The 11,662-nt window shown below is 38.0% G+C and overlaps 1 protein-coding gene and 1 long non-coding RNA gene across 2 annotated transcripts; one reads left to right on the top strand and one right to left on the bottom strand.

Annotated features, from left to right (window-relative positions):
• Window positions 1-800: 800 nt before the first annotated feature.
• Window positions 801-1,541, top strand: LOC107836171 (uncharacterized). The gene is made up of 2 exons (XR_001662028.1): window positions 801-933; window positions 1,113-1,541. It is a non-coding gene; the product is annotated as an uncharacterized LOC107836171 (long non-coding RNA).
• A 7,929-nt stretch (window positions 1,542-9,470) lies between these two features.
• LOC103137611 (SERTA domain-containing protein 2-like) lies at window positions 9,471-11,377 on the bottom strand. Its single transcript, XM_007551417.2, has one exon. It carries the CDS (start codon window positions 10,979-10,981, stop codon window positions 9,821-9,823), a length of 1,161 nt encoding a protein of 386 aa, XP_007551479.1. The 5' UTR covers window positions 10,982-11,377; the 3' UTR covers window positions 9,471-9,820.
• Window positions 11,378-11,662: the final 285 nt, after the last annotated feature.

Genomic DNA, 11,662 nt, shown 5'->3' with positions numbered 1-11,662 from the left:
ATTAGTCTTTTTAGAAGCAAACTTTTGTAATCAGTAGAACCATGCTTATCCAGAGATTTTTCCTGAAAAGCCGACTTTGCTGCATCCAAATCAGATTTTCTACATTTTAATTAGCTTGGTTAAAATATAGCGAGCATTTTGAAAGAGAGTGACCCAAATCCTGATCTTATAACTGAGAATAACCTTTTTGAAAACTAGATGCCTGGCTTTTAACACCGCAAACTTGCAAAATCTTTTTTAAGTTTACAATCTAGAATGAATAGCATCTCTTTGCTAAAAAAAAAGTTATTTGCTTGACTTTATTGCATAAACAAGCCTTTGCCATCCTTCATGACAGAAATGTATAGAAACTCTATACTTTAAACATTTACAAATAAAAATTAAAATCTCTGAAAATTTGAGTCAGAAAAATGATTAAACTTTGTAATGAAACCCAAATGAATCCTGTGAAACATCTATATTTTCCTCCAATCTGTGCTGACAGATGCATCAGAAATCTGCCTCACATTTTAGACCAATCCCTTCAATCAAACTGAGTTAATAATCCACTTTCTGAATAATATTCTTTCACTAATTTGTGTCCCAAACCTTTATTCACAAAGTAAAACTCAAACTGAATGAAAAGCAGGTGATGGAGAGACCTTTAAACCTTAAAGCTTATTTATTTACTCCACTAAAATGCCAACATCCTGTATCTTTTTGAAGTTTGGTATAATCTATTAAAACGTTGCTGTGAATTCAGACTGGGAAAAATGCCTGAGTGGAAATGACTTTTTTTTTTACTCAAACCTACAGCGGGTCGCTGATGGATGACCTTTGTGCTCTTACCACTGGGCTCAGGAGGTTTTCTGGAGGAAACCCTGAAAGTGTCCTGATCCAGTTCTCCATTTTGACTTAAACTTTCTCAGCAATCTCCGCTGAGGAATGTTGCAGGTATTCTGCTGTTGAATAAAAATTTTTTCTAATGAGTTTTTGAAAAGCAGAGATTTCATTCCAGTCATTTTGATCTGATCTGAAACCTGCACCTGTCCTGATGCTGCCTTCCTGTCATGCCATTGTCTTCCCATCCTATTGTCTTCCTTTTGTCTTCCCGTCCTGTTACTGTCTGACAGACGGACTCACCTGGAGGAGGGGACGGAGCTGCATCCACGTGGACAATGATGATTGTGTCAACATGGCTCTCTTCCCGCAGGTTGTTCTTCTCTGGACGACTTGACACCTGTATGATCCAGTTTCCTCAGGACCAAAGACATGTCTCTGTCCTTCATCTGTCTGTCCTGCAGGTCCACCCGTTCCGTGTAGGGCGAGTGCTGGAAAGCGGATTTCATCCTCTTGTCCCGGTGAAGAACGTTTTTGGGACTCCAGGGGCCTCATGTATAAAAGCTTTCACACTAAAAATTGGTATATGGACAAATTTAATAAAGTACTAACGTCGCAAGGATGTGTGACCCTTCAAATCACAAATCCAGTGACGTCATTTGAGATATCTTGAAAGAAATTTTGATTTGTCCAAATATAATTGAAGATATCTTGAATTATTAGTCCAAATGTTAATAAAGGCATCGTAAATTGCCATTATGGACAGTCAAAATGTATTTTTGTCTAGTCAAAATGCATTTGTAGATATCTCAAACATAATTATAAATAATAAGGCGAAACCAAATTTATGCTAAAACGTCCTGCTACGGTTGGTCCTGCTATGGCAGGATGTTTGGATTGACTCTATGTGCTACACCTGTTTGAACGCCAGATGGCGCCATAGTGAAACGTTTAGATTTGAAGCAGCGGCGTTCTTTTAGTTGTGCCGTTCAGACGTGATTAGAGTTCATATTTCCATCTTTAACTGAACATAATTTGGACATATTTCAGTTGCATCTTGTGAAAATCACAACTGTTAAAACAAATATTGACAGTTACAGTAAAACAGTTGTGTTTCGTGCTTCGTTTTGCTTTCCTCTTCACAACTGTTGGGGTTACAACAAAAAAATAAATCTTAAAGTTATACTTGTGGTAATGAGTACAGAGATAAACCAAGTAGCATCTTTAATCCCAATTTGTTCAAAAATATCTTAAAAATACGTTTAACGGTAATGTAATTGATTATTTGAAGTAAGAAATCTTGTTACAGTATTTGAATCAGACATACTTTAATGTATAGAAGATAATGGTAAGCCATTTTGAGGCTGTAAAAAGGCCCATATCATCACTCCTCCACCATCATGCTTGCCCATTGGTGTGACGTGTTTTTGTTGACATATTTTGGTTTTCTCCAGACATGGAGCTGAGCATTGTGGGTAAAAATCTCTTTAGCTTTGTCTTCACTCAAAAGAAACTTTAAACATTTGAGTCATGGTAACATTCTTGTTTTACTGAGATTTCTTTTGTTTTTTTGATACAAGCTTTAATTTTTATTTTTTTCTAATTATTTTGAAATGATACTTAATATACAACATGCTGAGGGCTGTAAGAGATAAAACTAATTTCTTTTCTCACTTATTTAAACACATTTTAGTATCAGACACAGATAATCTGAGTAAACAAAGAAAGTCAACCGGTTGAGGTGAGAAAGATCTTGTCAAATCATAAATTAAGTGAGTAATGACATTTTTTGAGAGGGTGTTTATTTTTATTAACCACACCCAGGAGGACCGATTACTGCCTGACTGGTATAAAGTAGAAATCCCTTAAACAGAACCTGTTTGACGACAATATGAGGCCAGCGTATCATGCCATGTTTCGAAGGAAATTAAGAAACTGTCACGTATCAGTCTGGAAAGAGTTAAAGCCATTTGTTGTACACAAACAAGTAAATAATTCCTTAATATTGATTAAAAGGTTCAGGTTAAACTGGCAGATTATTTCACTTATAACATGGGAAAATGTCTTTATAATTGAAATAATGTCTGTGAAACTAGTACTTTGTTCATCGATATGAAGCAGTTATTTACTTAAAATAAGCTCCACTTGCTGAAAAGTTACTTGTAAGTTAGTTTTGTCTAAATTAGTTCAGTATTTGCACTAAATATATCATTATTTAGTGCAAATACTGAGATATTTGCACTAAAAACTACAAAAATACTTGGTAATAATTTGTTTTTTTGTGTGTGTTTTCAGGAAATGTTAAGTAAAACTACTTCAAATTTTCCCATGTGGAGATGATTTGTGTTTTCTTTTTTAGTTTCAGCTTTTAATGTTTTATTGGAAACTAGCAGAATTTTAATTTCTTCTCCAGCTTAATTTGGTGCTCAAATGCTGTTTAAGTTTTATATTTTTCTGTCATTCTTTTGTTGATTTGGATTTTTTTCAGCAGCATCAGATGGTCTGTAAGTTTAAAACTAGTAAATGTAAACTACAGCGGGCCACCAAAGTCATTAATTAAAAATGCAAAAATAAGTTTGAGGTTTTTGAAATGTTTTTAACTTTGCTTACTTGCTAAACTAATGTTTTTTTTGTGGGGGAGGGGAGGTTAAGTGCATACTACACCACATAGACACAAAATATTACCAAGTATTTTTGTAGTTTCTAGTACAAATATGCTACATTTGAAATAAGACCAAACTAATGCTCAAGTAAATTTTTCATTAAAATAAAGCTTTTATCTCAATACTTTAACATTGACAAAAAAGTACATTATTTCATTCATAACAGGAAAAAATGTTATGCCTTATTTCAAGTGTACTAAAATGTACAAATACCTGGTAAAACTTTGTTTTTACTGTCATTAAAAATCATATATAAAAATCATATTATATATATATTTTTTAAATACATTCAAGTGTTCCGTTTTTTAATTCAAATTTGGCTAAAACTTTATTGGCAAAATTTTTACCAGTGTGGCCAACAAATTTTTAACATTTCTGACTTCTTGTCAGGGACCGAACAAAACCATTTCAAGGGACACAAATGGCCCACAGGCCACATTTTGGACACCTTTGTCTAATATCTCACTGAAAAGTTACTTTTAAGTTAGTTTTGTCTTATTTCAAGTGTACAAACTTATTTGCAGAAGAAACTAAACCAAAAATAGATGTTATTTTGGACATTTGTCTAAATGTGTTAACCTGAATTTAGTATAATATGTAAATAGCAACAAATAATATGAAATCTACGTTTGATTTTGATTTATCGCACGAGTGTGCAGGTTTTCTCCCACACAAAGAGCTGCAGTATCGTGATCGGAGCAGCAGAGAGAAGCAGCCTCCTGCCTCCATTACTGACTGTTGTCTGCGTTGTCCTCGCTGACCTCAGCTGTGCCGTTGCTAAGTTGAGTTAAACTTTGCCTCCCTCCACACACAGAGACAGCCTGTCCCCTTCCCCTCACAGCTGTGTGGCCTGAATGCTGGAAATAGCTGCCGGAGCCACGGATGTTTAACAGTGGCTAACGTTGGCATTGTGAAGCGGGCGGCTGGGATTAATTAAGGAGAAACAATCGTTATCCTCTGTAACGATAAACGATGCTACACGCAGACTCAAAGCTGAAAATCAGTTTAGACGTCTTCCTGCTCTATTTTTTTCTCTTGTTTACTTTGATTCCCTTTGGTAGAATTTCTACCGGTCCAATCAGCGAACAGAAGAAGTTGTGAACGATGACGTAACTTAAGAATTGTAGTTTGTTGCTTTAGCAACGGCGGCGGAGGAAGTTAACGAGGCCGTTAAGTTCCTGTTGTCCACTTAACGCTAACGCCATCTTGTTTGGATCTGAACTTCTCTCTTTGCAGTGAAAGAAGCTTCGTAACATCGAACTGGCGCGTTAGACGTTACGGCCAAAAATTAGCGATTGGGTTGAAGCAAACTTTTCAATAATATCAAATATAGAAAAAAAATGTGTAGTGTGTGGCATGCAAACAGAGCAAAACCAGGAGACGATACTTTTTACACTTTATTGTATATTTATATATATATATACTTATATATATAAAACTACAAAAGTAAGACCGTTTTCAGTTCATAAACAGCTGTGAAGCTGAGCTTTTTATTTTCTACAGACCCACCGATACAGTGATCAGCTGATAATTTCTCTCTGTGTGTTTGTTTTGTTGCATAGAAAAAGGCACAGCGCTGAGGTCTGAAGTTACAGCCCGTGTTGAGGGAATCCGCCGCACGCTTGGACGCAATGAAACCGATTTGGTGACAAACACTGATTGAAAAGTCTTAGGAGCTTGAATGTTGGTCATACTATGTACATTACTTTTGGCATGAAAGCATCCATGACAGGCTTTGGAGTCTTGACATCTGTAGGTTTGAGACCGTTTTCTTTAAATATTGCTGCATGAATGTGAACTGTTTGCCTTTAACCGGAAAATGATAAAAAGTACAAAAGATATAAAAAGTTGTGGCCACCCCACCAGGAGAAAAAAAAATAAAATCCAGAACGCAACAAACCAACAGAAGATAATATAACAACCTATGTATATAAAAAATGGCTTCCACCCAGTTTTTCACACTCTGATACATTCCTATCTAAAAGTACATTCCTAACACACATTCTGTACACACATTTACAATCCATGTGTCCACTTCACATCAAAAATAAATATATTTACACAGAAAAGACAAAAACCCCAAGATGAATAAATAATTTCAATGGAAATTAAACAAAAGCACTCCAAAAAAATTAAAAACACACAGAGAAACAAGACACAGTCGTCTGCAAACAGCATAACGTGGCGCTTGACTCACATCTGAGCAAATACTCTGCCAGGGAACCCAAACTTTACACCACCCTCCATTTCTCTGAAACACCACTGGATACAAGGGCTTCTCCAGATGTCTGATAATTATTTTAAGATAAAATAAATGTCTTTTGAACCCTCCCTTTGGAACGTAGCTCTGATTGGCACAGTTTCCTCATATGGTACAGCTCAAATTGACGAGGTTTTCAACTTCAGGTAGCTTCACATTGTTTTTATTCACTGCTTTGCTAGCTTTGTACTTCCCAAACAGCATTAGCATCTACTGACAAAGCTACAAAAATTGACTTTTACAATGTTTTCTTCTCACTTTAATTCACTATTTAATAATCATTTCACTCATTCAGACTTTAATTTTAGTTTGAGTTCTCAAGGTTTTGCGGTTTGCTAGCTTGATAAATTTGTAATTGCAATAAATTATTTTAACCCGTTTTATAATGAATGAAACATTTTAAAAGTAATTTGTGATGAAAAAAATGTATTTTTTTAAAGCTATCATTAGCACAAAAGGTGGTGGAACAGTCTGTTATTTAAAGTTATTATTGTCTTCATTCTGAAAATTTGCAGTTTGAAGGGCTTAAATATTCTCTGAAACTGCAAAAATTTGCTCCACAGCACCCCCTACAATGTTAGTTACATTTAAGTAGTAGTCCAAAACAAAAACAGCCTCGACAAGAATCCATTCTGGATTGTGTCGTACAATACAGTGCCATCTACTGGCTATACACTGGCACTGCTGTGTAATTAATTAAGTGAGATTCAGATACAAGTGGACAGTTTTGAAAGGCATCATTCAGAACCAGTCTGGTGTTTCTGCAAAATGCCCGTTTTCTAAGCTGCCTCTGGCACCAACAGCGCCCTTCATGCCCTGCAACGATTTAAGCTCTCAGCTAAAACAGAGAAAATGCCCAGGATGGATTGCTTTGTTGTTTTTTGTTGCCTTCAGATGCATTGTCATAGTTCACAGGTCAGTAAAAAAAGGTGGCGCTACTTGGAGTGAAAACCAAAAATGCCAAACTTTTTGGGCTGTTCCACGTAAAGGAAAAGTGCCAAAAGTGTTCAGAAATGCTGCTTCTGACATTCTGAATTTTAAACAAATGCAAAAAAGATTTAATTTAATAGATTATAGTTAGATTTATAAGGCTTTGTGACGAACATAGTTTTAATGCACCACAGTCTGCTGCATGGCTGCAGTATCAGGTTAGCACTGTGGTTTTGGTTTTCCACTTCAGTGGAAATCTCAATTCAAATTTCTTCCGTGATAGTTTTAGCTCTCCCGCTAATACTGAGTTGAGAAAATAGTGTAAAGTAGCAGGACTGCTAATCTACAAAGAGCCATCTAGCATTTAAGGCTACCTGTTACTAACACATATAAACAAACCCCGTAGAAACAGGGAGTGTGAGTAATACTGTAAGCCCTGCTGTTACCAAATCATTATAATCTGTTTTCTGCCAAAAAAATAAATAAATAAATACATCAACTTTGGAGCTTTTCCCAAATCATCTACGTGCAATTGAGACTGGGGAGAGGGCTGCTCATTTCTTCGAGCGTAAACCAGTGTTACCAGTGGGTGCAGCTCATTTGAATATCTCTGCAATTGGTTTGTGATAACTGGCTCATATAACCGAGCTCATGTAAAACAACAATCAGCAGTTGTATTATGACTGTGAATAAGGTGGGGGGGCCAGGCGGGTTCGGGGGGATTGGAGGGGCCAAAAAGTTACCTTAAAAACAAACTAAACCAAAAAAACAGGAATTCTGGCATTGAATTCGTAGACATCATGTGTACACAAACAGATGCTCCCTTCTAGTAAAAAGTTTAAACAACAACCTGGTGATGTGGTTTAGAGCTACTCCTAAAGCATTATTGCAGAGCCAGGCTAATGTGGAAATCTATGGGGGTCCAAATGTGCCAAAATGTGATAAAAAAATAAACATGTTACACAGCATGTTTTGGTCTACATTGGAGTAAACTACACTGACATAATTACATATTATTGCAACCTTTTGTATTTTATGTATTTAATAAAATCAACCAATTTCAATAATTATAGTTACATTTATTTATGTCAGGGTTGCAAAATTGATCGAAGAAAAGAAGTTGGTACATTCTGCAGATTTTTCATTTAACTACTTAAGCTTTTTTATATATTAGGAATATATTAGAAGATCCAAATAAGCAAACTTTTCTGTTAAATCAATATTTTATTGCCTGAAATGCAATAAAATACATGGATCATTTGTAGAAAATGACAAATCTGCAGCTCAACATATGAAAATCTCAGCCTTTTCTGCTTGATATAACAACTATACAATACAGGGCTTATCTGTTTATTTTTGGATTAACCATTTAATAATTGAAGAGAAAAAGGTGCTTTTTTTGTTTTTTACTGAACTTGAACCAGGTGAAAACTACTTGAGTTCTAGGTAGAACATATTTACAGAAAAATAGTTTTTTTAACGTCTTAAATAGAAAAAGGGTGTGTTTTTGTACATTTTTGGCTTATTTACTCATCTGAGAATGTTTTTTTTTTTCAGCAATTTGCCTCTTTTGAGTTTGTATTTATCGTGATTAATCCAATTAATCATTTCAGCCCTACTGAATATAAAATAATTTACCAGATTATTTATTTACTACATCTCGTCACTTTTGGCACCCCACAGTCACCAATAAAACAATGTATTCCTCCTTAAATGCTTGCTTTACAATTAAAACATTGTATCTGTAATAAGATAAAGATTAAATAATCATAATTTGATCATGTAAAATTACCTCAACAAAATTTAATACAATATAATAAATTAAAAACGTCGTGTGACCCTCAGTGGGCTGTTAAAGTGAGAAGAGCGGATAAAAAATACTGTAAAAACCAGGAACTGAATAAGTGGTCATTTGAAAGGCACTCAGCTGCTAAAAGCCATAATTACAGTGTGTGTATGTATATGTTTGTTTTGTATTTCTGTACCTGTGAGGAGTGCATGTCCCCACGAGGATTAAAAATAGAAATATTTACAGTTACTCTTAAGGGTTAAGGCTTAGCTTCAGGTAAAGGACTAGAAAGGAAATTCATAAAGTTCCTCACAAGTATAGATATACAAAATTCTGTGCACTGCAAAAACACAAAACCTTACCATTATTAGTGTAGTTCATAGTGCAAATATCTTGGTACACATGAAATAAAATTATAACGTGACTATTCATCAAGATATAGGAGCTTGATTTAAGTAAATAATTTCCTAAAAGAGCCTATTATGCTTCGTTGAATGGTTAGGATAGATCTATGGAATTATCAAAACATATTCATTACATTTTTACACAAAATCATTCTTAGATCTGGTTAGTTCTGCTTATTTTAGCTCCTTTCAGAATTAGTTATTTTAGGGCTCTGTCACTTTAAATCCAAATAAGCTGCTGCTGGTCACGCCCTCAGCTCAACGTTTAGAATCGCAAGTGAAGATGGCTTCAAAAAGATGCACAATTATACAACCATACATCTTTGAAAAGCCTGAACAATTTAAAAAAGAATATAGCAAGTGGTTTCCAGCTGACCAAACGCACTGGAGTTCTTGGGTTGCTAGGTAACAGGGCTGGGCTCAGCTGGGGTTGCTAGGTAACCGCTCAGTAGTGGCCAGGTTTTTGAAAAAGAAAAAGTTCCACTGGCAGGTTATACTACTTCCAACCTGGGAAAATGTCTTTCTATAATAATCTGCCAATAATCTACTTTATTCCTTAATCAATATTAAGGAATTATTTACTTAAAACAAACTCATATCTTGGTGAAAAGTTACTTGTGAGTTAGTTTTGTCTCATTTCAAGTATACCAAGACATTTGCACGAGAAACTAGACCAAAAATGCTTCTATGTTTTTGCGGTGTGTATGCTTTGCTTCCTCGTTACTTCACTTCCACACCTAGAAAGGCGAGCACAGTGCATGAACAGTGTTGTGTAGAAGTAGTAGTTGTCATAGTAGTACTAGTTGACATCACCTTTGATGTTTACAATTACCGACCTTAGAAGAAAAAGTCTTTTAAAGAGATAAAAATAAAAGCGATCCCAAATTTTTCCCATCCAGTCTGTTTCTCCAGGTTAATAAAAAGTTTTGCAGGTGGAGGTCAGGGTGTCGCTGAATCATGACCCCACCAGCACCTCCATGATGTGGTCCAGTTCTGTCAGATCAATTTTAAAAGGCTGATTGGCTGAAACCTGGGGGGCGGAGCCACTGTACGGCGACGTCAGAGTTTTGAGGAGGTCGTCGGCGTTCACCACTGGCGAAAGCTTGGCGTGACCGCCACCGCCAGCTGTGGCGCCTACGGCCCCTGCTGTGGTGCAAGGGTCAAAGTCGTACATGGACGTGTCAATATCGGCGAACAGGACGTCGTCCAGCGCCAAGTCTGAGAGGAAACCCGAAGAAGAAGGGGACGAAGGCGAGGGGGAAATGTCTTCCAGGCTAGCAGGGGAATGTGCGGGCAGGAAAACAGCAGCTGCCTCTGGCTTAGCACCCATTGTCCTGCAGTCTCTGGTGGAGCCTGTGGGTGATGAGAAAGGGGATGGAGTGGGGGAGGTAGTTATGGTCATAGTATTAGCGGCTGCCGTCCGTGTAATGGCGGTGGGAGGAGCCAACTCCATGTCACTCGGAGGGGATGAGAAACTGTCGTTTGATAGGACAGTCACACTAGAGGACAACTTGCTCATTAGCGCTGATGATGGAGCCAGTGGGGGCGGAGACAGAGGAGGAGTGGGTGGGGACGGCGCGCAGAACGCCGAATCCCCACCGTCCTCTTCCAGTAGTGAGGCCGGAGTGAGGCAGGCGTCCAGGGGCGTGGCGCAGCCTTCCAAGCGCTGGGGCGCCGGGCAGCTGGGAGGCACCATTGGGTGGGGCGAAGGTGGCGGAGGAATCGCCGGCATCAACAGTGCAGATGGTTGGGACAGGATGCCGAAAGATGGCGGCGCCTCGCGGAACCCCTCGTCCATGGGGTCATCAGGCGGCGGCGAGGGCGGCAGAAACAGTGGCCGCAGGGAGCCCTCCTGCTTGAGCTCATCCTGGATGCGGCGGAGCATGTTGTTGATGAGGACGCGGCGCTCCAAGCTGGGCTCGCCAAGCGGCCGCTGGCTGTAGAGCTTCATCAGGGAGATGTTGAAGATGGTCTGTCTCTGAAGGGTGTAGGACACCTTGGAAAGACCCTCCAAGGCAACGCCTACCCCCGCTCCCGCCACCGACGCCTCCAGCGCTTTGCCTTCCAGGCCCTCTTCATCCTCTTCCAACTTCCGCTTTGCACCTTTACAGAACATATATCTAGACAACACAAAACAAAAGGAGAGGAAACAAGTTAATCAAGTGCTCAGATAAGAAATCATTAAGACACAAATCAAGTCTGAAGTCTAGTGTTGCTCCTTCGCATTCAGTGACTTATAGCTCAGAACCTAAATAAAGTCACTCCAGACTTTATGGAAATCTGTTAGACCTTATGGTGGATGATTTACAGTGTGTCCATTTATCTTTTTGGACAAAATCATTCTTGGATAATAAGATTTTAGTCTCATCAGTTCTGTCTAAAAGCTGTTTTAGGACTACTTATCACTTATCACAATTGGATCCACAATTACTTGATCAGTACATCTGAATGGTGCCATTGTATCCCCTCCTTTAGTGCCGCCCTGGGCAACTGCCCACATCGAAAAACTGCCTCTTTTGAGGTTTGACGTTAAATCGCATCAGGATACCAAAATCACTTCATTCGTACAGGAACCAAAGTCTTCTTTGGGACAGTAAGAAGCTGCAAACAGAAAATGAGCATATTGCATTTGGAGATAAAAATAAATAAATAAATAAAAATACAGAAAGAGAGCAGCTGCAGAGGAAACCTTCACACACCAAGTTACGTAATAGCAGTGCTCCCTGCTCAGCACAGGATCATAGGCCAGATTTAAAGCCCAACCTTTGGCCACTCCTCTTTTTATGATATTAGAGGA

This window comes from Poecilia formosa, unplaced genomic scaffold (genome assembly GCF_000485575.1).
Source record: "Poecilia formosa unplaced genomic scaffold, Poecilia_formosa-5.1.2 Scaffold42, whole genome shotgun sequence".
Lineage (NCBI taxonomy): Eukaryota > Metazoa > Chordata > Actinopteri > Cyprinodontiformes > Poeciliidae > Poecilia > Poecilia formosa.
Note: the sequence above shows the minus strand (reverse complement) of the source record. Positions and strands in the feature narration are given on the sequence as shown.

What these genes read in the sequence shown, in the direction of transcription:
- LOC103137611 (XM_007551417.2), bottom strand. Translation starts at nt 10,981, where the DNA reads ATGTTCTGTAAAGGTGCAAAGCGGAAGTTGGAAGAGGATGAAGAGGGC.